Genomic DNA, 21,744 nt, shown 5'->3' on the forward strand with positions numbered 1-21,744 from the left:
ATGCATTGAGCAAGTCTTTTTTTTCAGTTTTCCTTTATGTTTTTGACCTTGACCAAAGGACAAAGAAGGGTCGAAACAGTTTTCCCTGTTCTTTAGTACTCTTGACATTACCACATCAGCCATCAATTGAAATGATACTGTGCATGGTAGGATATTGACAGTTAATACATCCAACCTGGCTACTAACGATGCCTCTATGATTGTGGGTGGGGACATAAAATGATTAAGCAATTAAACCCTCTATACTTAGTAAACTTCACTGGGGTCGGCTCTGTACTTGCTCTTTTTTACACCAAAAACAGCGGATCTACAAGCACACAACATGTTGCAATGAGATGCGTCGTGAGCTTTTAGATCTGATATTTTTTTGGCGAATGTTTTCCCCAGGATAGGGATGCTAGGGTTCAAGTGATTAACAACACAGCGTTTACGCCGTCTCCGTCTCTGGTCTGGTCTGTCAAGAAGTTCTTGAGATAAATCCAGTTCCAGCTGGTCTCAGCCGAAAACAAGTATAATGCAACGACTGACTCCATCTGTGCCTCATACAGTCCTCATGATTTGTATTCCTGCACTCAGAGCAATCCTGTTTTGTTCACCAGATGGTGAAGGAAATGACGGCTCAAAATCAATCTGGTACTAACCACGTCTTAGTGATATAAGATGACATTAATTTCCTTACCAACATTCCTGTCATTTGATATAGAGTAGTTGGGAAAATAGCCAACAAGGGCCCGATCACATTGGTTTGGTGATTGATGAAGGCTGTTTAAAGAGTGATAGATATGGTAGGCCCAGTACTGTTCTGTGTTGTGTTTTCACGTTGGTTGTCATGGACCTTTTGAGAAGGGAATGCAATGGCTAAAGCCTGAGTTATACTTTGTTTTTCATCCTCTAACAATGTCTTTACATGGACTGTATTTGTTTTGGGGGGGTTTACTCACTGAGCTATGACAAACCGCTGAGGCCTGATGCTTACATACTCTTATCGTTAATTCAAATATGTAAATAATTACCTTGGCTGGAATGGTTCATGTTGGTATGCCACAGGGGAATAGTGATAAATTATTAATTCAGAAAGAAAATATGCATGTACTGATGGCAAAATATTTACATTTTTATTTAATACTTTCAACAGTACAAAAATGTCTCCCAGAATTACAATAGACGTAAATAATTATACTTTTCCTTTTTATCAAGTATTGTGGGTACCATTGGCACATTATGTAAACTGAACCAGTTGAGCAATGATTTTATTATCCATTGATCAATCTATTAAGCATGTAGCTTAACATGACTTCATTCTTTCAGCAGCTTAGAAAAAAGAAACATGAAGTAGGCTTGGGCGGTATCAAGGTATTACACTATACCAGGGTACCTATATATCCTGAAGGTAGGATTTTTAATGCCATCAAAAAATATTATTGACGGAAAAGAAAGATGTAAAATTTAACAGGTAAAGTATTATTGTGACTGGTCACTTCTGCTCTATGTCTCTAAGCTAATCAATTAAATATGACTAGATAATATTAACACTTACTGTTTCAATTACGTTTTTCGGCCCAAAAGCAGATTTAATTTATTCAACTTAAGTCACCACCCACATATCATCTCTCAGTTCAGCCCACTGATGGATCTATGGAAGAAAGGTGCTTATTTCCCGTCTATTCATTCTATGGGCCATAAATATGTAAACCTGGTAACTTGTCTAAGTAGGCTAATTGCATATTAAGACAACACCATAGGCTAGACTATGTCATACATGCTACAATGACTTACAGCTCAGCTTTTTTTAAACAAATACCGTCATATTCCAGATATACCCCAGGGAAATGTCAGGAAGGTATGAAAAAATAGATACTGCCCAAGCCTATATTGAAGCAAATCTGAAAATAAGCAAAAATGCATAAGACGAATACAAAATCTGTACATGAATACATTACATCTGTACATTACTGTCATTCTACAGATACGGTACTTATTCCTTCATGCCCTAGTTGTGGATTCGTAGTGCTATCTTGACCAGTGTTAGTAAAGCCTGTTTTACTCAGGCTTTGCATGCTGACAATAGCAGACGAATGAGCATTACTTAGGGCCTAAGTTATGCTCCATCGCACGACCATCTGAGTCTTAGGCTAAACTCAGGCTTAACGGTCTCACAGGTAAAACACTCATATGAGAAATATCAAACTGCATTATCTTAGAATTCACACAAAAAAAACTTGGAAGTCATCTGAAAACAAAACAAACATTTCTTTAAAACAGGGTACATTTCCAAAATGGCTGCCAAGTAAACAACAGCGTTCGCGTCACTCGCGAACGATTAAAAGCTGAACCACAGGTGGGATGGGATGTGGTTACATTTTGGTGCTGGTCTCTATTCTGTTCAGATGCACCTCGTCCGTTTGTTTTTTCTTGGGGAAGTCCTCGTCGTCGTCCTCTTTCACCGTTAACTCCAGGTTGTCCTTGAAGAGCTCATCGGGGTCAACGTAGGTGTAGAAGTAGGCCATGATGGAGAAGATGATGCACACGGCCACCAAGAGTAGGGCAAACAACAAGAACTCCACCCACTGTGACAACAAGAGACATGACTGTGTAAAGGGTCTTATTCCAAAAGAGATGTATACAGTATGAGTATGACACATGACGCCTACTCTGACTACAACACCTGACTGAACACAATTTATATTGTTCACTATTTTGAGCCCTTATAAATCAGTTGTAAAAAGTTGTGTCTTAAATATCAAAAACACGTCTGTTTGTCCAAACTGGAAATATTACTATATCATTATACTGTTTATTGAACTGAGACTTATGTTATTCGTCACCTGCTTTGCTTTAATCAATCAATCTTAGTTGTGTTGCCCTCTAGTGGTCTATTGAAGGATTTAAAGAAAAATCGATGATGAGACCTTGTAACAAAGGAATAGGAATTTACTTAGAAGTGATACAAAAAAAGACATTAAGGTATAAGTTTACTTTTGTTTATGTTAACTTTTGTTAAAATAAGTGTTAAATAGCTCTATATTCTGATGGTAATCATTGCTATAGAATAGAGTGTTAGTTCAGTAACGGGAGTCTCCCTGTCTCCTGCTCTTTAGTTAACACAAAATGCATTTTCAGGTCGGGATACCTGTTTTATCCAATCAGGAGAGAGAACTGATGGTGGAAGTTAGTGGCACTAAGAAATTAGCAGACAAAAGTGTAACTGGAACACTATAAAAACTGAAGCTGATAAATGGGTACTCTTTCCTGATTGGCAGATTTTTTTCAACCCACCCAGAAGAATATTTGTGTTAATCGTTTTGTAATTCAAAACACTTTTTCAAAAACGTTCAAAAATAGCAGATGTGCAAACTCGCTGCACAGCACGAAGTGACACGCTGTGAGCTTGCATATCTGCTTTTTTTGAGAACCACAGTTCTAAACCACTGTTTTAACTCCTAAAGAGTCTTCTGAAAAAGGTATGTTGCTATATATATACATATTTGTATAGCTAAAATAAATGACACAGATGCTTGATCATATCTGCCACATTGTTCTGTGATGTCATACCTGATCCAGCCCCGCCCCTTCTGCCACGATGAGCACTATGATGTTCCCAAAGGCAACAGTGAGCAGCCAGCCAGCCTGCAGGACTGACTTCATGTTAGCCGGAGCCTAAAGGGCCAGTGGAGACAAAGTTAGGGTCATTGGGAGACAGCGCCCTACTCAAACGGCTTAATTATCAATCTGCTACAATTTCGTATTTTTTATTTTCATTTGCATTTGTAGAACAAAGAGAGCAAAGTCCGGCATACAGCCCAGATCTGAATGGTGGTTCAGCAATACACATCCGTGTAAAACCCATCATCATTTGTGTGGTTTGTTTATCTTACACACTACATTTGCCTTACTGAGAAGCTAGCATGTATTCGGGCTAGGGTTGAATTTGTTCAATGGTGGGTCCTTTGCTTTTGTTATCCCCCACGGTCATTCATTTATCACTGGTGGGGATGTTTTATCCCTGCTTCTGGTGAGACTGAATTACATTTCATGCATTTCCTTGCATGGGAAATGTAGACTCTGATATATGTTCAATAATATCACAATTGAACAATTTAATTAAAATGTATGTTAACCACATTAACGATGGCATCCTTATTTTGGGTAAATTTGTCAATGTGTCATTCTTTAACTGTTATTTTATTATTATTATTAATATATTATCAAAAATCACGATGCATTGTGAGCTTGCAGATCTGCTACAGTATTCTATATAGGGTTTTAGATGGTTAAGAAAATGCCCGCCATCCATCCCCCCCATTGTTTTTTCACAAATTGAACCCTGCATTTGCCTTGGTGAGAAGCTAGTGTGAATTAGGGCTAACCTGTGAGTAGGAGAATTCCAGGCCTGTGATGGAGAACATGACCTCTCCGGCTGTCATCAGGACGTACTGGGGAATCTGCCACGCAATGTGCACGTTGTTGGCCTTCACATCCTCCATCTTGTGGGCCTCAATGTTACCCGAGTTCTGGACGTAAAGATGGCCATAATAATACATGATTTAATCTTTTTATTGACCATGCCGTCAACAGGGAGATAATCTGATCACATAATCTTTGAATATCTCCACAATCAGTATCCTACCTCCAACAGAATGACGGAGTAGGAGGCTCCAAAGTCTAGCAGGCCGAGGTCAAGAGAGTTGCAACTGTCCGATCCCATGTGACAATATTTGACATCTGGATACCTACAGTACCAGAGGCAACAATGATGAGGAAACAAACAACTAAATAAATTGTTTGAGTGGTATCGGTATGTTTCTAATGAAGAAAAACTAAATTATAACATCAAACAATCACTCTACCAATAATCAAATCAAATGCTGTGGGAAAATAGTTTTGGTGGGCGTAAGTTACAGTATGTCCCAAGTATCAACACTGAAGTCCCAAGTCAAGTTCTAGTAATCTAGTTCAAGATTAACTCAAAAGTCAATAGTTAGATTTCAAGTAGTAATCAGGTCACATCAAGTCCCAAGTCCCTAACTTTTGGCTTCAAGTGCTACGCAAGTCATGAGTTAAATGCATTTTTTTTACTATTATATGACTAATTTCACATACATTATTCATTATGAAAATGTGTTTATCAGTTCATTTAAAGTGTTTTAAAATGCAGTTAATATATTCAACATTTTCAAGTCGAGTCTGAATGACTTGTGTGCAAAGTTAAAAATAACTGTCCCCCCACCCCCAAGAGTCACCATTGAGGTGCCCTTGGTCAATGCCTATGAACAAACCTACACAGTCAAATTCTGAGTGTTCATTAATTCTTATATTGCATAAATGTACACACAACACCACATTTTGATAGTTTCAGAGTTAAATGTTGCTGTGTGGTTGCTATTGGATTTGCTCCCAGGTAAGAGTGTCCAGTGCATACTGTGCAAACTCTCCCGGAATATAAAATAAAGATTTAAAAAGGTGATTGTGTCTAAGCAATTATTTTGCCTTCAGTAATGTCTGATTACAGTTCCCTCAGCCCCACAGTCTCAGAGCGCTGTGCATACTGACTACTCCAGTCCTACTTACATGTTCCTAGTCACGGTCTTGTTAAAACAGACACTATAGTTAGCACCCACTTCGAACTCCTCCACTCCAACAGTTAGGGTTACTGCCCTGGGCTGTGTGTTGATGAACCTGTTTAAGACAACAGTTAGCTCTGTGATGTTACTGATCAGTGGCCAAACATAATAACTGGAAAAAATTAGGCTCTTAGAGTGCGTCATTCAAGAGTCTGCTCTTACTCTCATTACATTATACCTCAAAAAGGGGTCCCCATTGGAACTTTTCTCTGTATTGTCTTTCACCTGCATTGTCAATAAAAACAAGAACAACGATGTCAATAAAAATGCTATAAATGCAATGATAACGCAACGTTGACAAAAGATTAACTGTTGGTGTGTATTTAGTGTGTCAGATTATCTATCTCAAGCGAGTTTCAAGCCCCAGATAGATGTGACTCTGTACATAGGAAAGCTGAACTCACAAGTTTACACAAGATTCCAGTGTCTCCACGAAATAAGATGAGAGTGTGGGCTTCCTGCGCTGTGAGGTTCTGAGTACACTCAGACACAGTTTCAGCGGTGCCAACGAAGGTGACCTCCATTTTCACTTCCTTAATGGGTTCCCCTAAATGAAGCCTTACATATTCAGGAGGGTCCTATAGCAGGACACAAGAGAGGCCACGGTTAATGATCAGCTACAGTATGGTTGCGGAACATATATTAACTAAGGCAGTTCCTCCAGCTAATTAAAACAATAGCTGTGGGCTTGTGCTAAAACCACCAAATTCATATTAGGTTGCAGGTTGATGACAAAAAAAAAAGTAAACATCATCTCTAGCATGGTTTTGGGAATTCAAGGCCAACTTAATTTAAAACTATGTTTACCAACTGGTAGCCGATAGCTACAAGTTGGTAAACACACGCAATCTTGGTTTGTGATTCTGTGATATAAAGACAAAAGAAAAACAAAATTTAACCACTGTACTTCCTTGATTGGTGACCGCCAGGGGTCTATGTTTGCTGGTCCTCTACTCTTTCCCCTCTACACCAAATCTCTTTCCCGAAAATAGCCGATTTTCAAGATTGCGAAGCGTTGTTAGCTTGTAGATCGGCTATTTTCCACAGAATATTCACCTATTATGACATGCCCAGAATAGGGACAGTCGGGGTTTCATGTGGTTGGGCAAACATGTTCAGTGTTGTTAACTGTTCCTTTGGCCATGCCTGTATGGTGCAAAGAACTAGTTTTGCATTCTCCATTTACCTCAAGGTGTTTGATCGGCTGTGCAAACAGGTCACTGCCTGGGATCTTCAGAGTGACATCCCTCTCTGCCAGGTTAAAGACCTGCAGGAGACACTCCCCCTGGGGCGCAGGCTCCACCACTGTTTTCTGGAAGACGGGAATGGAGGAGAGCACCGGATGAGCGTGTGATTGTGCATGCACATGTATGCACAATGGTGTGTTTGTACTTTAACCCATTAAAACCTGAGGTTGATTCTACAAAATGTTCAAAAGGATGCACGGCACGGAAGTGATGTGCTGTGAGCTTGTATATCTGCTCTTTTTGAATAGCCAACGCTAAAATCTAGATGACACAGACGCTTTCCCGATTTGAATGGGTTAAGATACTATCATACAATACATTATGAGCCGAGGGAATGCCAGGCATCAATTAGTTGATCAGATATTTTCTATCAATTACACACCCCATGAAGTGTTGAATTAATTGAAATGATTGGCTTAGGAATGCGACAATAAACAATTCTCCATGAATTCAAGGCTTCATGGGGTGTGTAATTGATAGAAAATAAGTCATTGTTTGGGTGAACTACTCCTTTAACTAGCGCCGATTGGTGAGCTAATGTTGTATCGGCTAATAACAGTAATCTGATATCAGTTGCCACTCTCGTTCCTTTTCCCACTAACCCTATCACCCAGTGCAAAGAAAGGCTGGGTATGTGATAAATATACTAGGTATACTATGTATATATACTATATACATACTACGTATGTATATTTACAATACAAAAGTCCCATATCTTTTATTGTCCATACATACCACAACCTCCCACTCCACCATAGAAGCTGCTCCAAAGGCCAACGCCGCAAATATCATACCACCAGCCATCTTCTTTAGGGGTCTAAAGGCAAAGGGAATACTAGTGAGCCAATGCAAGGCACTCACACATGCACGCACAATATCAATAGGGGTCAACACTGTTTAATCTAAAATAGCATCTGCATGCTCTGAATGTGGTGCTTTGTCACTATGGATCAGATTGTGATTTCCACATTATGGTGTCACATTCTCATTCTCCCAGTGATTTCCTTCACATTGCCTGATAAGAGGACTAGGTTGAGAGCAATAACATCTGTTGCAAATGTGTCGTTTATGACTTAAGAGCTATGTGTAATTGTCATGCGCGTGTGCGTGTGTGTGTTGGGGAGCCACATTATACCACGCAAGCACTTTACTCACAGTACCTTTTGCATGGAAAGAAGAAATGAAACACTAACAACTAGAAAAAGTGCTCCACGGAGCACAGGTCTCCGCCAGGTCAGGTACGTTATTTTGGCCTCCTGGTGGCGCTATAATAGGCCAATGTGAAAAGTGTGGCATTTATTCTTAGGTCGTTCACGGCAATCGGACACTGCATTCATGATTTGAGGCATTTTGTTCCAAAAATGTTTTGCTAAATTAGACCTGCTGTTGGCGCTATAACAGGCCAATGTGAAAAAGGGTGGCATTTCTTCCTTGGCCTAGTGGGAATGTGTTTGTGAAATTTCACGGAAATCGCAAGCTGCGTTCATGATTTGAGGCATTTTGTTCAAAACGGACCAATCCTGCAAATTGTGGAAGCGAACCTTAGCCAATGAGGATGGAAAATGGGAAATTGGACAGATCCGTGTTGATCACATGACTATAGAGATACTGTGTACCGATTTGCATGACGTTTGGATAAAATCTGTAGGAGTAATGTAAAAAAAATGTTTTTGCACAAATCGGCCTTCAGGTGGCGCTATAACAGGCCCATGTGAAAAATTGCAGGTGGCAGAGGTTCTGAATTGGCATCCAGGGAGTGTGTGTGCACAGTTTCGCAGTGACCGGGCCAACGGTGCCAGAGATTAGCTGTTCACAGACGGACACACACACGGACACACGGACGGACGGAGGGTAAAACATACTCTCTCGCCATGCCTTTCGGCCTGGCGGAGACATAACATACTGCAAACTAGAAATAGTATAACTGGTCCTCACTGTCTACAGTGTCTACAGTACTTGATGCAAGTACAACAGCTTTTATTTCAGCATGCTGGTGTGCTCACAGATATATAAAGGAGATGAGTGGTGGCCGGGGCCATGTCTCACCCGTAAAAGAGGCCTGTTAAATGTATGTTTGCAATAAAGTCAGAGTCTTCAGTGAAACAGGTATCCACTCACGTGAGGTTGATCCTGCAGAGGCCAACGAGTGGGTAGATGATCATATCAAAGATGGGGACAAACAGAAGAATGAGCAGAGCATTGAGCATCTAGAGAACCAGGGAGGGAGAAAAACAAACCTTAAATGACTCTATAAAATGTCTCACAAAATATAATAAAATCATAAAGGTTTTAGCTGCACATTCACAGAGATAATTACAAACATCCTTGGCCAATGTCACCAGTGAAGAGATTGCAGGGTGGACAGTTGACACCACAGATGATGTCAAACATTAGTCAATACAGTACTTATAAAGGATGATTCACTTGAGCTTTACCTGTGTGTGTGTGTGTGTGTGTGTGTGTGTGTGTGTGTGTGTGTGTGTGTGTGTGTGTGTGTGTGTGTGTGTGTGTGTGTGAGTGTGTGTGTGTGTGTGTGTGTGTGTGTGTGTGTGTGTGTGTGTGTGTGTGTGTGTGTGTGTGTGCGTGTGCGTGTGCGTGTGTGTGTGTGTGTGTGTGTGCGTGTGCGTGCGTGTGTGCGTCTGCGTGTGTGTGTGTGTGCGTCTGCGTGTGTGTCTGTGTGTGTCCACATACTGCCTTTGAACCTGAAAGGCAGCTACACCTGAGAGTATGGTAATAATACCTGCATTTGGTCAGGCTTCAGGATGAAAGAGTCTCCCTGTCAGAAAAGAAAAATGGAAAGTTTGACTCTGAAAAAGTGAAGCTTATCAAGGCCACAACCAACACAATTACATAGAATGAAATGTCAGACCACATTGCCACATCATCACAACATGGGAAGGGCTCTGACAGGAAATGCTGTGTAATAATCAGATAAGTTTCAATATTACAAACTGATATGAATACACAATAAAAAACACAATAAAAATATATAAAAACAAAGCTTACAAAGGCCATGTTCATCCTGGTAGCTTGGAGCGTCCAACGGGAGCCCTGTGACAAAGAATGACTGCTTTTATTAGCATATTCACTGTTTTCTATACTGATCAAATCTAGCAGGCTTTTTTGATTCCTTAACTGATGTATACAAATGATTAAATCATATGACAGTGTTGCGCAAAATAGCCAATCTGCAAGTTCACAACATGTCACAATGCGACACAGTGTGAGATTGCTCATCTGCTATTTTTGCTATTTCTGAACATTTCTGAATATTTTTGAACATTTTCACCGGTAATGACATGCACAAAATAGGGACGCCACTCAGGCCAGGTTGAAAGTGGTTAATTGGCTACCATTTTAGATTCCTTGGTATTTGGTGACGATAGAGAGCTGTGATGTTCTCTCATTTACATGTTTGGTATTGAGAAGAGTTTAGAAGAGGAATGTGCCCGGGAAGCCTGGGACTCAGGAATACTTTATCTGGTCCTCGGTCTTATAAATAAACTTGGTAATCGCAATCACTGGAATTCACAAAACGGTCTACAGCTGAATAAAGATAAGACTACTTTTAACGTAGAAATGGGTGTACCGGGTCAAAGGCAGGAGATTCATTCCCATTTTTTATTCATTGTCTGAAACACAGCGAGCAGGTCAGAAACCAGGGTGTTATTATGGATGCGTTCATTTTCAAAACAACTTCAAAACAACTCTACAGTTAGAAGCTTCTTTTCCCAGTCTAAAAAACTGGTCCATGTATTAATCTCCATGTAGTTAGATTACTGTAATGCTCTCTTCATCCTACTTCCTAAAAAGACTGTAAGAAGGCTCCAGCTCATTATCTCTGCCCAGGAGATCACGTCTTTGCCTGTGTCTGTCTGAAGCGAATCTCGGATACTAATAGGCCGATCAGCATCATATTTTTGGGGCATGGTGACATGCACAACAAATCAGGTAAGGCCAACTATATGGCATTTAAAAATTATATACACAGAGCAATCATCTCTCCAGGCAATGCAATATGTGTCCCACAAGGATATATGGACCGGAACTAGCCTGTCCGTCTGGCTTATGGGATCTATACTAATAACTAGCCAATTGCAAGGTTCCTGAGACTCCAGCTTATGGGATATACCGGAATTAACACACAAGCTGATATTAGATTACAAATAAACGTAGCTAGGAAGTTCTCTCTAATCAGATGTTTCTGTTTGGGTGCCGCCCAAAGAAGAGCTAGTATATTGTTTAGGAAAGTGGCAACCCAAATGAGTACCTATCTAATAATCCTAGCCCTCGTTGCAATTGTGGAAATACTGTACTCTGAGTTACTCTGAAGGCCTCTAGTTTAAGGGCAGGAACATTCATGTTTATCGGCAGTGCAATTGATGGGTTCGGAGGTTTGACACAGCACCTTACAGCTGGAGCTAACGAACTAAAAAGGTGGGCCAAATGAAATGAGACGACCCACCACAAGCCTCTATAATATCCAAGTTACTAATGCTTCATTTATACTCCGTTGTACGATGGTGTTGCTCGCCCAAAATAGTAGATTTAACAGATCGGCTATTTACGGCAAGCAACACCAGTGTACGTCGTTATATAAATAGTTTGATATTGCCCGTTGCTGTTAGCAAGTCTTAAGGTCATTGTAGTGTACCTGCTGGTCAAAGAGAGCCCAGAACATGGGGAGAGGGATGTAGAGGAGCAGAACTCTCAGAACCATCTTTATCTCCATGATCAGACGCTTCTGTTAAGACATAGAAGATTGGACCGCATAGGTTATTCACCTCAACACAAATTACTATAAACATTATGTATATTGACAATCAGTGGTGGACAGTAATGAAGCACATGAGTACTGTGCATAAGTACATGTTTTGAATATCTGTATTACTTGAGTGCTTTTAATTTTTGGATACTTATGACTTTCACTCCACTACATTTCAAAGGCAAATGTACTTTTGACTCCACTGTATTTCTTTAAAGGGAAAATACATTTTTAATTAACCACTTAAGCCCTATTTCAAATATAGTGAAAATAGGCGATCTACAAGCTCATAACGCGCCATAACGTTATTGTCACTATCATTAATATTTGTATTTACTTTGTAATTTGTACATTTTTAAAAGGTACACATTTTAAAAGCCTGTACTTTTGGATACTTTGGTATTTTTAAAAGCAACAAGTACTCCAGTACTTTAACTCAAGTACAAATTTGACTGCAACTTTCACTTGTAGTTGGGTAATATTTTACCAGAAGTTTAAGCTCAAGTACGGTGGTTGAGTACTTTGTCCACCACTGTTGACCATATCACCCACATTTACTCTTGTACACAAATTCTCTCAATAAGCTCTTTTCTTCCAAGTGCAAACTAGTGGACACCTTACCGAGTATTTGTCCTCAGCCCAGTCCAGCCAGTGTTTTCTCTTTGGGTCATACTTTGATTTCTTGCAGCGGTTGCTAATGGCAAACTGTAAACCACAAACCAACAACAACAAAAATACATAAAGCTCACAGATCAATTCATGCCTTCTTTCACAGTAGTGCACTCTGGGCCCTATTTTGCACTTCTTAAATGCCAGGTCTTATGACGTAACTTAAGAACTGGAGGTGTGGTCAATGCTGTTTCGCAATTTTTAATGACCAAACAGCATTGGCCACGCCTCCAGGACTCCAAGTTAAGTCATAAGACCTGGTATTTAAGATGCGCAAAATAGGGCTCTCTGACTCTGATGAAGACTGGGATGAAATTGTACTACTGTGCTATAACAGCAGAGTGATTCATTGCACATTCTCCAGTGAGCAGCTCTATCTATCAAAGTGAGTACCGGGCCCTTCCTTGAGGAATACCAAACCTGGCCTGTTTTAAGGTTGCAGGGGAGTCGTCCTCCGATACAAAGTGACTGATGCGAGAGAGATGACTCACCCCAATACACTTGCAGACATCCAGCATGACGTTTCCCTGAGGAGGACTCTTTTTGTACATCCCACTGCCAGAGATGAACACAACTGCACCAGAAGCACGAGGAGTTAGAGCAGACACAGGGGAGTAACCATAACAATTGATGTTGCAGATGGTTTGACTGTTACTCACACTGTGGCTCTGCTCCCAAGCCCCAGAGACTATGGATTTATGATAGACAGTATCAGGATGTCCCACTAGCATAATTCTAACTTGGCTTAATGCCTCCCCAGAAACACACCAGTCTGCCAAAACACTGTCAGACTGAAACCTTGTATGTAAAAAAAAACGGTTTTTTTTCAGGAAATGTAAAAAAAAGAACCTGTGTTCGAAATGGATCCAATGTAGTTATTATTTAGTCACAAGCTTTTGTTAAGACTTTTCTTTGGTTAAATATTTATAAAACCTGCAGACAGACGTGACCACTTTCACCCTGGCAACCTACTTTGTGCATGTTATTATAGGCAACGCAAAACCGCATTTTATTTTTTCAAAAATAGCAGATCTACCACCATATCCTACGACAAAGTATACAATTAATTTATGAAAAAACATAAAAAGATTAAATGTGGACATACTGTACAAGGTTTCTTCCCGACAGCGAAGATAGATGACTCTTAACAGAGATGGTTACCATTTAAGGTTATGTTTTCTCCTCTCAATTGTTTTTTTTGCATTTTGCATGAATTACTGTTGGTTGTTATTAATAGGCTGCTAACTTGGTGAAATCTTTTTTCGGGCTATATTGGCCTCAAACGATGTGGGCAGCCATCATTGTGGGCAGTGGTGTAAAGTAACTAAGTACATTTACTTAAGTACTGTACTTAAGTACAATTTTGAGGTATTTGTACTTTACTTTACAATTTTCAGAACTTTTACTTCTACTCCACTACCCATCTCAGAGGCAATACTCCACTACTATTATTTGAAAACTTTAGTTACTAGTTACTTTCCAGATATAAATGATGATATTATGATGCATACATTAACCACCTAAGTCCTATTTTATACATAGGCTATTTGAAAATAGCAGATCTACAAGCTCACAACGTGTCACATCGCGACGCGTTGTGAGCTTGTAGATCGGCTATTTTCAAACATTTTACTTTTTTACTTTTGGTACTTTAAGTACATTTTGATGCCAATACTTTTGTACTTTTACTCAAGTAGATTTAAGACTTTAACTTGTAACAGAGTATTTCTATATTGCAGTATTGGTACTTTTACTTAAGCAAAGAAGTTGAGTGCTTTTTCCACCACTGATTGTGGGCCATCCTCGCGGTCCTTCTGGTTTAAAAACATGGTTTGTTTTGATAGCAGGGGGTTAAGCCCTGGTGGAGGCAGCCAACCATGAATCCTAAAGGATCAGATGCAGTCAGCAGAAAGGAGATCACTGGCTGTCATCACAGATGTGTGGAGTGGCCTCGATCAACAGGAAGCAACTGTAGGACAGTCAAAACAACTAGTCGAACCAGCCTCACAACCACACACACCCGTGTTTACACCAGTGGTTCCAAGCGGTGTGCCAAGGCACACTGGTGTACCGCGAGACAAGTCCAGGTGTGAACAGTTACAAACATTCACACTTGTGTGCGTCCAAGCATGACTATAGGCTACATAATGCTGACCAATGACCAGCTCCACTGGAGCAGATGGCGTAGTAGTAGGAGATATGTTACTAATTCACTCACTTAACCTAGCATGAACTTTCTGCACTATTATATTATATACTATACTCTGCGCCATTAGAACATCATAACTCGACACTTCCTGATTAACCACATAAATCCTGTATTCTTCATTGAAGGGGGTCTATATGTAACGCCCGGGATTTGAACCCGGGTCTCCCACGTGGAAAGCCAACATCTTTTTTTTCTCAAATGTTTTTATCCCACGATTTTGTAACCCTTTTTCACCTGGTGCCAATTATCTAAGTGATCCTGGGCGCTACACTCCCCCCGCCAGCCTAGGGAGCCCAGGGCCGAGCTCATGCCTCCTTCAAGGCATGAGAGCCAACTGACCTTCTTGTCACCTGACAGGGGGGAGGTTCCCTGGTAGGACGTAGCGTGTGGAAGGAACACGTTATTCCAACCAGTTCCTTTCCTCTCCATCAGGCGCCCCGGCTGTCATGGGGGAGGCGGTATAGCGACCACGATTACTGCATGTTTTTGTGAAGGTATTAACTACCCTAGGAGACACGGGGAGAACATGCAAACTCCACACAGAGTAGGCCCTTTCGCCAACCCCAAGACACGCCCCCAGTGCCCACAGCGTCCCCGGCGGGAATTGAACCCAGGACCTTCTAGCTGTGAGGCGACAGTGCTACCGACTGCGCCACCGTGCCCCTGGAAAGCCAACATCTTAACCACTAAGCCAAAGGGATATCCCTATCGCTCGGGGTAGATATTAGACTTTCAGGTCATCAGGCTGAGGTTGTGAACCACTCTGTTACATACACTTAGTCCCCTCATGTTTTCCCTTTACACCAAATCTCTTTTGACATTCTTCACACATCGCGACGTGTTGTGATCTTGTAGGTCTGCTATTTTCGCCGAATGTTCACCCATTATGACATGCCCAGAATTGAGATGCTAGGGTGCACGTGGTTAAATATATTCCACCACTCACCTAATGCCACTATCATTAGAGCTGCAGGAACTCCAAATGCCAGAGCGTAGCAGTCCTCTCCAAAACACTTCACATCACCTGCCGCAAACATAGGCTTCATTGATTGACTTGAATACAGTATATACTTTTAAGACACAAAATAAAAAAGGCGTTTGCTCAGAACACAGAAAGGTTAAACAGGTATTTGTACTGTCGTCCTCAAAGGTGGTTACTGACAGCACAGCAGGCAAGCAAACTGACAAGTGACAATACCTGCCAGAACAATAACAATTTCCAACCAAAAACAGCATAAAAAGTATAATACCAATACAAATAAAACAAGAAAAGAAGCTCTACAATCAGCCCTATGCCATACATCCTATTCTTGATCCATAATCCACTTTTTCACGCTTTGTTTAAAGATCTGCAGTGTGGTAATGGTTTTGATTTGAACATGTATATGATTACAAGATGGCGTATGAGATTTGGTGCAAGCTTTGCTGATCATATCTTGTGTGTTGTTGACTCACTGATCATTTGTGCTTTCCCACTGCAGGGACTAAAATCAATCAATGAACACCTACAGTATGTACGTCATTAATTCCTTAATTCCTTGTGGCCAAAGCACGCTTTGGCCACATTGAGCATGGTTAGGAAAGCCAGCTGAGATCTCAGAATCATTCTATAGTGCCATGGAAAAGCCCTTTTAAATGCCATGGTCCAGACATCTGTTGATCCTAAATTCAACCCAAATAACTAACAGATGCCTTTACTTGAATGCTTGTTCCATTACACTGTACATTGAACCTGTTACATTGACTATGATTTGCTCTAGTCCAGACCCAAACAGAATACTTTCTGTTTTTCCCAAACGTATTATCAGCCAGCCACTGCCAGACATTAGAAAGTTATTTGCTCAATAATTTTTCTAGAGCTTATCTTTATGGGACACACACACAATGGAACTTTGAAAAGTAATAACTCCTGAATTACACAAAACTTGTCAGAGACACTCATTTATCCTAACTCTACAAATTTGCCTCAAGAACTACTAAATACGATACAATCGTCATAAAAGCTGTTAGTTAGACCCTTAAATTTAGAAAACTTAGCTTACAACCTTAAATATGTGTGTAATACAGTCAGTTATAGGAAAACATCCCAACTATGCTACATGGCCACTCAGTGTCAACACTGACCTCTCAGTATCGGTGTAATGACAGTTGATAAAACACTCCCAGCATTGATCGACATGTAGAAAATAGAGAAAAACTTCCTCCTTTCACTCGCCTGTGGGAAAGAGCAGAAAAGGACACAAAATTATAAACAATCTCAGATTTTCTTTTTTATTCTCAGTTTTGGTGAGTGCTGTTTATAGTGTGCGAGGCATACTAATGAAAGCCCATGCTGTATCTATTAAAACATTTCAGAATGACAGCTATTTATTTAATCTTCAATTACTTCCACTGAGATGAATAAAACCCTTGTTCAAAAGAGACCTAACAATAAATGCAACATTATGACAAACATAGTAGTTGCAACAAACAAAATTGAACATGAACAACAATATAATTAAATATCCGGTTGAATGTATATTTGGAAATCTAACTAACTAACTTTTGCTATTGTTTAAAGATAAAGTTAAAGACAACATTAGATTTTGTATACTTTCTAGTGCTGTCTAATACTGTATTTATGCTCCAATGTATTTGGATTGATTGCAGGACATGTGCACTTGTGTCGATTTCCAAATGCACTTCTGTGTTGTTTTTTTTGCTCCAAGGCTTGACTTAATTCTTAGATAGTTAATCATTATGTCCATCATGCAAAGACAGCTGCATATATGATTATTATTTTCTCCCCAATTTAGTCAATGCCAATTCCACAAGTGTACTGCAGTCCCTGCCGCTGATATTGCACTTATTTATCATCTTACATGTTCCTCGTCAAACTGGTCTCCTCCAAATGCTGCCACACATGGTTTGATCCCTCCAGTGCCAAAAGCTATGAGAATCAGACCTAAAACGGACAGTGCACTGGGACACACACAAACACACACAGACACATACACTTTGAAACGGCACTTAAACACATGAACCCTAGATTCCCTATTCTCGGGTCGACAAAAATATTCAGCAAAAATTGCTGTAGATCTGCTATTTTCAGCAAAGATATTTTGTGTAGGGGGGAAATGGAGGGGGCCTAGTATAGAACCCTGGGGGAATCCGTTCAATAGGGTTTGAGTCTTAACTTACCTTACTTGTTAGTGTTACCTTGATTCACAAAGTATGCATATGCATATCTAACTACCATGCCCCACTTCTGTCCATTCCAAAAGAAGGAATCAAAGAGGAAAACAAAGTGCTTACATGTGCACGTTCTTGTCTCCCACAGTGGGAATGGCCCCAACAGACTTGACCACATGGCCGATGACATAGACAATGGATAGGTAAATGATAGTCCTGTTGAGAACAAAGATTACATTCCGTGTTACACACAGCATAGAAGGCTATACAAGATACTGGCTGGTATCATTATGGTGATGAATCATTTCTCTTGAACTGCTTGGAACAGTTCACAGAAGGTTAGATAGCTAAGGGATTCCATGTTCATCAGAATCATTGTTTTAGCTCTTGCTCATTTGATTTTCTTATTTTGTCTCATCTGTTTATGAAAGTAGGTAGCTGATATATTGCACTTTTACTTTCGCGCTAGGTATACTCTTGGTTGCTTGTTTTAGAAGAGAATGCACTTAATGCTTCTGGTGATTAGTAGTTTCGTTCCCTACCTATGTTGAATGCACTTTTTGTAATTCGCTTTGGATAAAAGCGTCTGCTAAAACATGACTGTAATGTAATGTAATCACTTTATTGCCATGTATATGAGGTTCATACAAGGACAACAGGTGCTGTGACAACCCAACAAAATGACCGTAACTACTGACGCAATGACAGGATACGTTGGCACTTAGGACTGACACTAGTGCAACGTTACATTGTGAAGGGCCCTATATTGGGCGCCGCCTTATCCATAATCCCTAAACTTCTTTGCCACTTTTTACTATTTTGAAAAACAGTCTTCAAATAGTCCAAATAGCCAATCTACAAGCTCACAACGTGTCGATGTAGATCGGCTAGTTAAAACTATTTTAAAATGTTTTTAAAAATAGTAAAAAAAAATCACACCCAGTGTGAAGTGGGCGGTGTGGTCATCACAGTGGTCATCATAGTGATGGAAGCTCACTTCCAAAAAAAATGGATTTTTGGAAGTGCATAATCCTATTTATAGGTTATTAATGTCATCATGTGTCTCGCTAGCCAATCACAGTGCTGAATAGAGTCAGCCAATAGAGTCAGCCAATCACAGTACAGGAAAGTGGGCCAAGTGGGCCAATCACAGTGCAGGAAACTAATACTAATGAGGTGTCCCAACCCCACTTATAGGGGCGGCTACACCGCCCAAAAATGGCAAAGAAGTTTAGGGATAACGGGTAAGATAAGATAAGGGTAGATAGGGCCCTGTGAGTTCAGCAATAGGCTATACGCGAACAGCAGATAAAGGAGAATGACTCACTTGAACTTGCCCAGCCAGGAGTCTGCGATGAGAGCCCCCAGTACAGGTGTGAAGTAACAGAGGCTGGAGAAGGCATGGTAGACAGCTGTGGAGAGGTCCTTGTCCCATTTCAGGTAGCTGATAAAGTAGAGCGTCAGCACCGCTATTTCGAGGACACAAATGGTTCTTACTGAAATCTGCTTTTCAATACATCTGGTGAAATCCCCTTGTTTTGCATACTTCAGTGTATTATTGCCTCTGATGTTTGTGTGTCATTCTGTGAGTACACGTGACAAAGGAAGTGGGACAGACAGATCAGGTGATCGGAGGAGGGGGGATTCTACAGTGGTCTCTGTCCGATTGCCCCTGTTGACCTTAAAATACCCTGTAAACCAATTTCACAGTCTCATTCATCGTCCCTGACAACACTTAGTCACGGAGCATTTACTGTAGGAGGCACTTCCAGAGATCTGTGAGAAAATGTTGTAATACCTCGTATGAATAAAGGCTTATCATATCTCATCTTATCTTATCTCTTATCTACCCTGAACGCTGTTTCCTGGTTGATCAATACAGATGTGTGTGTTGCATTGTCACAGAGAGTAAATACCTTTCATGCCATAGTAGGAGAAGCGTTCACAGAACTCATTCACCACTATGAAGGCAATGCTGACTGGGTAGTTGGTCCCACATAGTTTCTGTTGAAGAGAATAATAAAGACAAACAGAGAGATAAAGAGAGAGTGGGGGTGTTTATAGATTAGGTTGCATTTAACAATGATATTTTGCAGTGAATATGGTATTGACATACCCTGTGTTCTGTGTATTTTACTGACAAGTGCTATCTAGGGTAATGTCCTATAAAGAACTCAACATTCTGATAGTAGTCAAATATGTTCTCACTGCTTTTTGCTTCTGGATAAGATAGGGTCCCTAATATAGGGTGTTAGGGCATTTTCAGTTTCCGACACTACCCAGTGAAATGCACATCAATGATCATCAAAATAAAATACAGAAAGGGAATTTGCCTCTTGTCAGCTGTGCACCAAAATACATCATAATCATTAGGAAATGTGTAGGGAGGGAGTAGGGAAAATATGAGTAGGCCTATCTGTGATCAGCTGCATCATAACAAGCATTATTCTATCACCCCCATTCTCAAAGTTCATACTTTAGGCTAATTTGTCATAGCCAACTGGATTGATATAAAATGTAGCCTACTTTATATCATAAGTTTAACACATGCTAGCCTAACTGAAATGACAGGAATATAAAGGTGCAGCTGCAGCATCTTCCATTTATTTAACCACCCACATGCTCAAAATAATCAGGAATAAAAGCTGTTTGATAAATATCACGGTCGTATCAACTAATATTTGCAGGTGACACGTCGCATAAGTTGCAACTTGCATTCATACAATGCAATGACAAGTTGGCTAGAATACTTGTATGAAAACCGTTACAAAAACAAGTTAATTGCAAACACTTCAGTCCACTGTTTCCCAAAGACTGGGTCGGGACACATTTAATGGCTCACGAGTAAATATCCCTTTATTTTTTGTTTCGTACATTTTGTCTTTAATTATTATCTAAACATTTTCCAAATCCCCCCCCCCCCAAAAAAAAACAATGCACTTTTTTCCCCCATGAATTAGGAACTAATCCAATGATTTTTCAAAAGAATTTCATGAATAAATAAAAATAAAATCAAAGAAATTCCATAAATTTGAAAACAAATAGTGAAAATAGCCAATCTACAAGCTCACAACGCCTCGCAATGCAACACGTTGTGAGCTTGTAGATCTGCTATTTTCACTAGTAGGCTATGGGTCCTGGGGGAGACATAAAAATGTTCTTTTGGGTCTCGAGCAAAGAAGTTTGGGAACCAGTGACTTTGTCCACACAAACAGTAACATATGGTAATGAAATCTAAATGTCTTTCTCGCTCTGCAGCTCTGACCAAGCTTGCATCCAGCTTTTTAACTTTTAACGTTACCATCACGCAAGTAACAGACAGTCCTGATGGGGAGAAACGCTACAATTGTACGATCGAACTCGTTTGGGATGCATTTAATTAATTAAACGCATCCCAAACGAGTCCGATCATACGTGATGATCAGAATTGAGTCAATTGACATGAAAAATGATGTATTTATATTTACTGTACCTTCCCCATGTCTGCAGTGTTTTCTGGTTAGTTTGAGGTCTAGTTACTGTTGCATCGATAACTCTGGCGCGGCATCCAAGTCCGTCCCACTCTGGTCTCTCTGAAGGTAGGAATGCTAAACTTACATTATATGAAAAAATGCGCCTCTTAAAGTTAATATTGCACCAGAGATCTATGACTTTTGTTCTTTCGAGAAAAGCAGGCGTGTCTCACTGTGTTTCTGTAGGTCTACGCACACAATAAGAAGACTAGTAATTTAGAGTTGACTGACTGTAAAGTTTGAGGCAACAACAGCCTTGGATGCACAGTAGCTCCAATCGGCACCTCTCCCTCCGTTATATAGCTCCGAGAGATGAGGTCCCGCTACGTAGGGTGGCGGCAGAGTGCGACGTCGGTGAATATTGGCCAATATTGTTGATTCTTACCTTTTCCCGCACATCGTATCCAAAAAGTAAAAGTACGCCCCCTGCAGTCAGATGTTTTACATTTTAGCGGTCAAGAAAATGTAAGCGACGGGTTGAAACAAGCATTTAAATCGCTTTTTTAGTCAGCCTGTGGCCATGTCAACCCCCGTCCGCATGCGCTGTACA

The 21,744-nt window shown here is 40.4% G+C and overlaps 1 protein-coding gene across 1 annotated transcript; it reads right to left on the reverse strand.

The window, feature by feature from the left end:
• Positions 1-1,005: 1,005 nt before the first annotated feature.
• Positions 1,006-21,238, reverse strand: slc15a2 (solute carrier family 15 member 2). The gene is made up of 22 exons (XM_080456794.1): positions 21,155-21,238; positions 19,599-19,686; positions 19,010-19,151; positions 17,806-17,898; positions 17,373-17,472; positions 16,636-16,726; positions 15,458-15,535; positions 12,794-12,876; positions 12,255-12,338; positions 11,523-11,612; positions 9,875-9,919; positions 9,609-9,644; positions 8,987-9,075; positions 7,604-7,685; positions 6,808-6,933; positions 6,026-6,199; positions 5,800-5,846; positions 5,569-5,676; positions 4,628-4,730; positions 4,368-4,511; positions 3,553-3,657; positions 1,006-2,567 (listed from the first exon to the last, which is right to left on the reverse strand). The coding sequence occupies exons 1-22, from the start codon at positions 21,161-21,163 to the stop codon at positions 2,355-2,357; spliced, it is 2,130 nt and encodes a 709-aa protein (XP_080312920.1). The 5' UTR covers positions 21,164-21,238; the 3' UTR covers positions 1,006-2,354.
• Positions 21,239-21,744: the final 506 nt, after the last annotated feature.

This window comes from Gymnoscopelus braueri (genome assembly GCF_963280865.1).
Source record: "Gymnoscopelus braueri genome assembly, chromosome: 18".
Taxonomy (NCBI): domain Eukaryota; kingdom Metazoa; phylum Chordata; class Actinopteri; order Myctophiformes; family Myctophidae; genus Gymnoscopelus; species Gymnoscopelus braueri.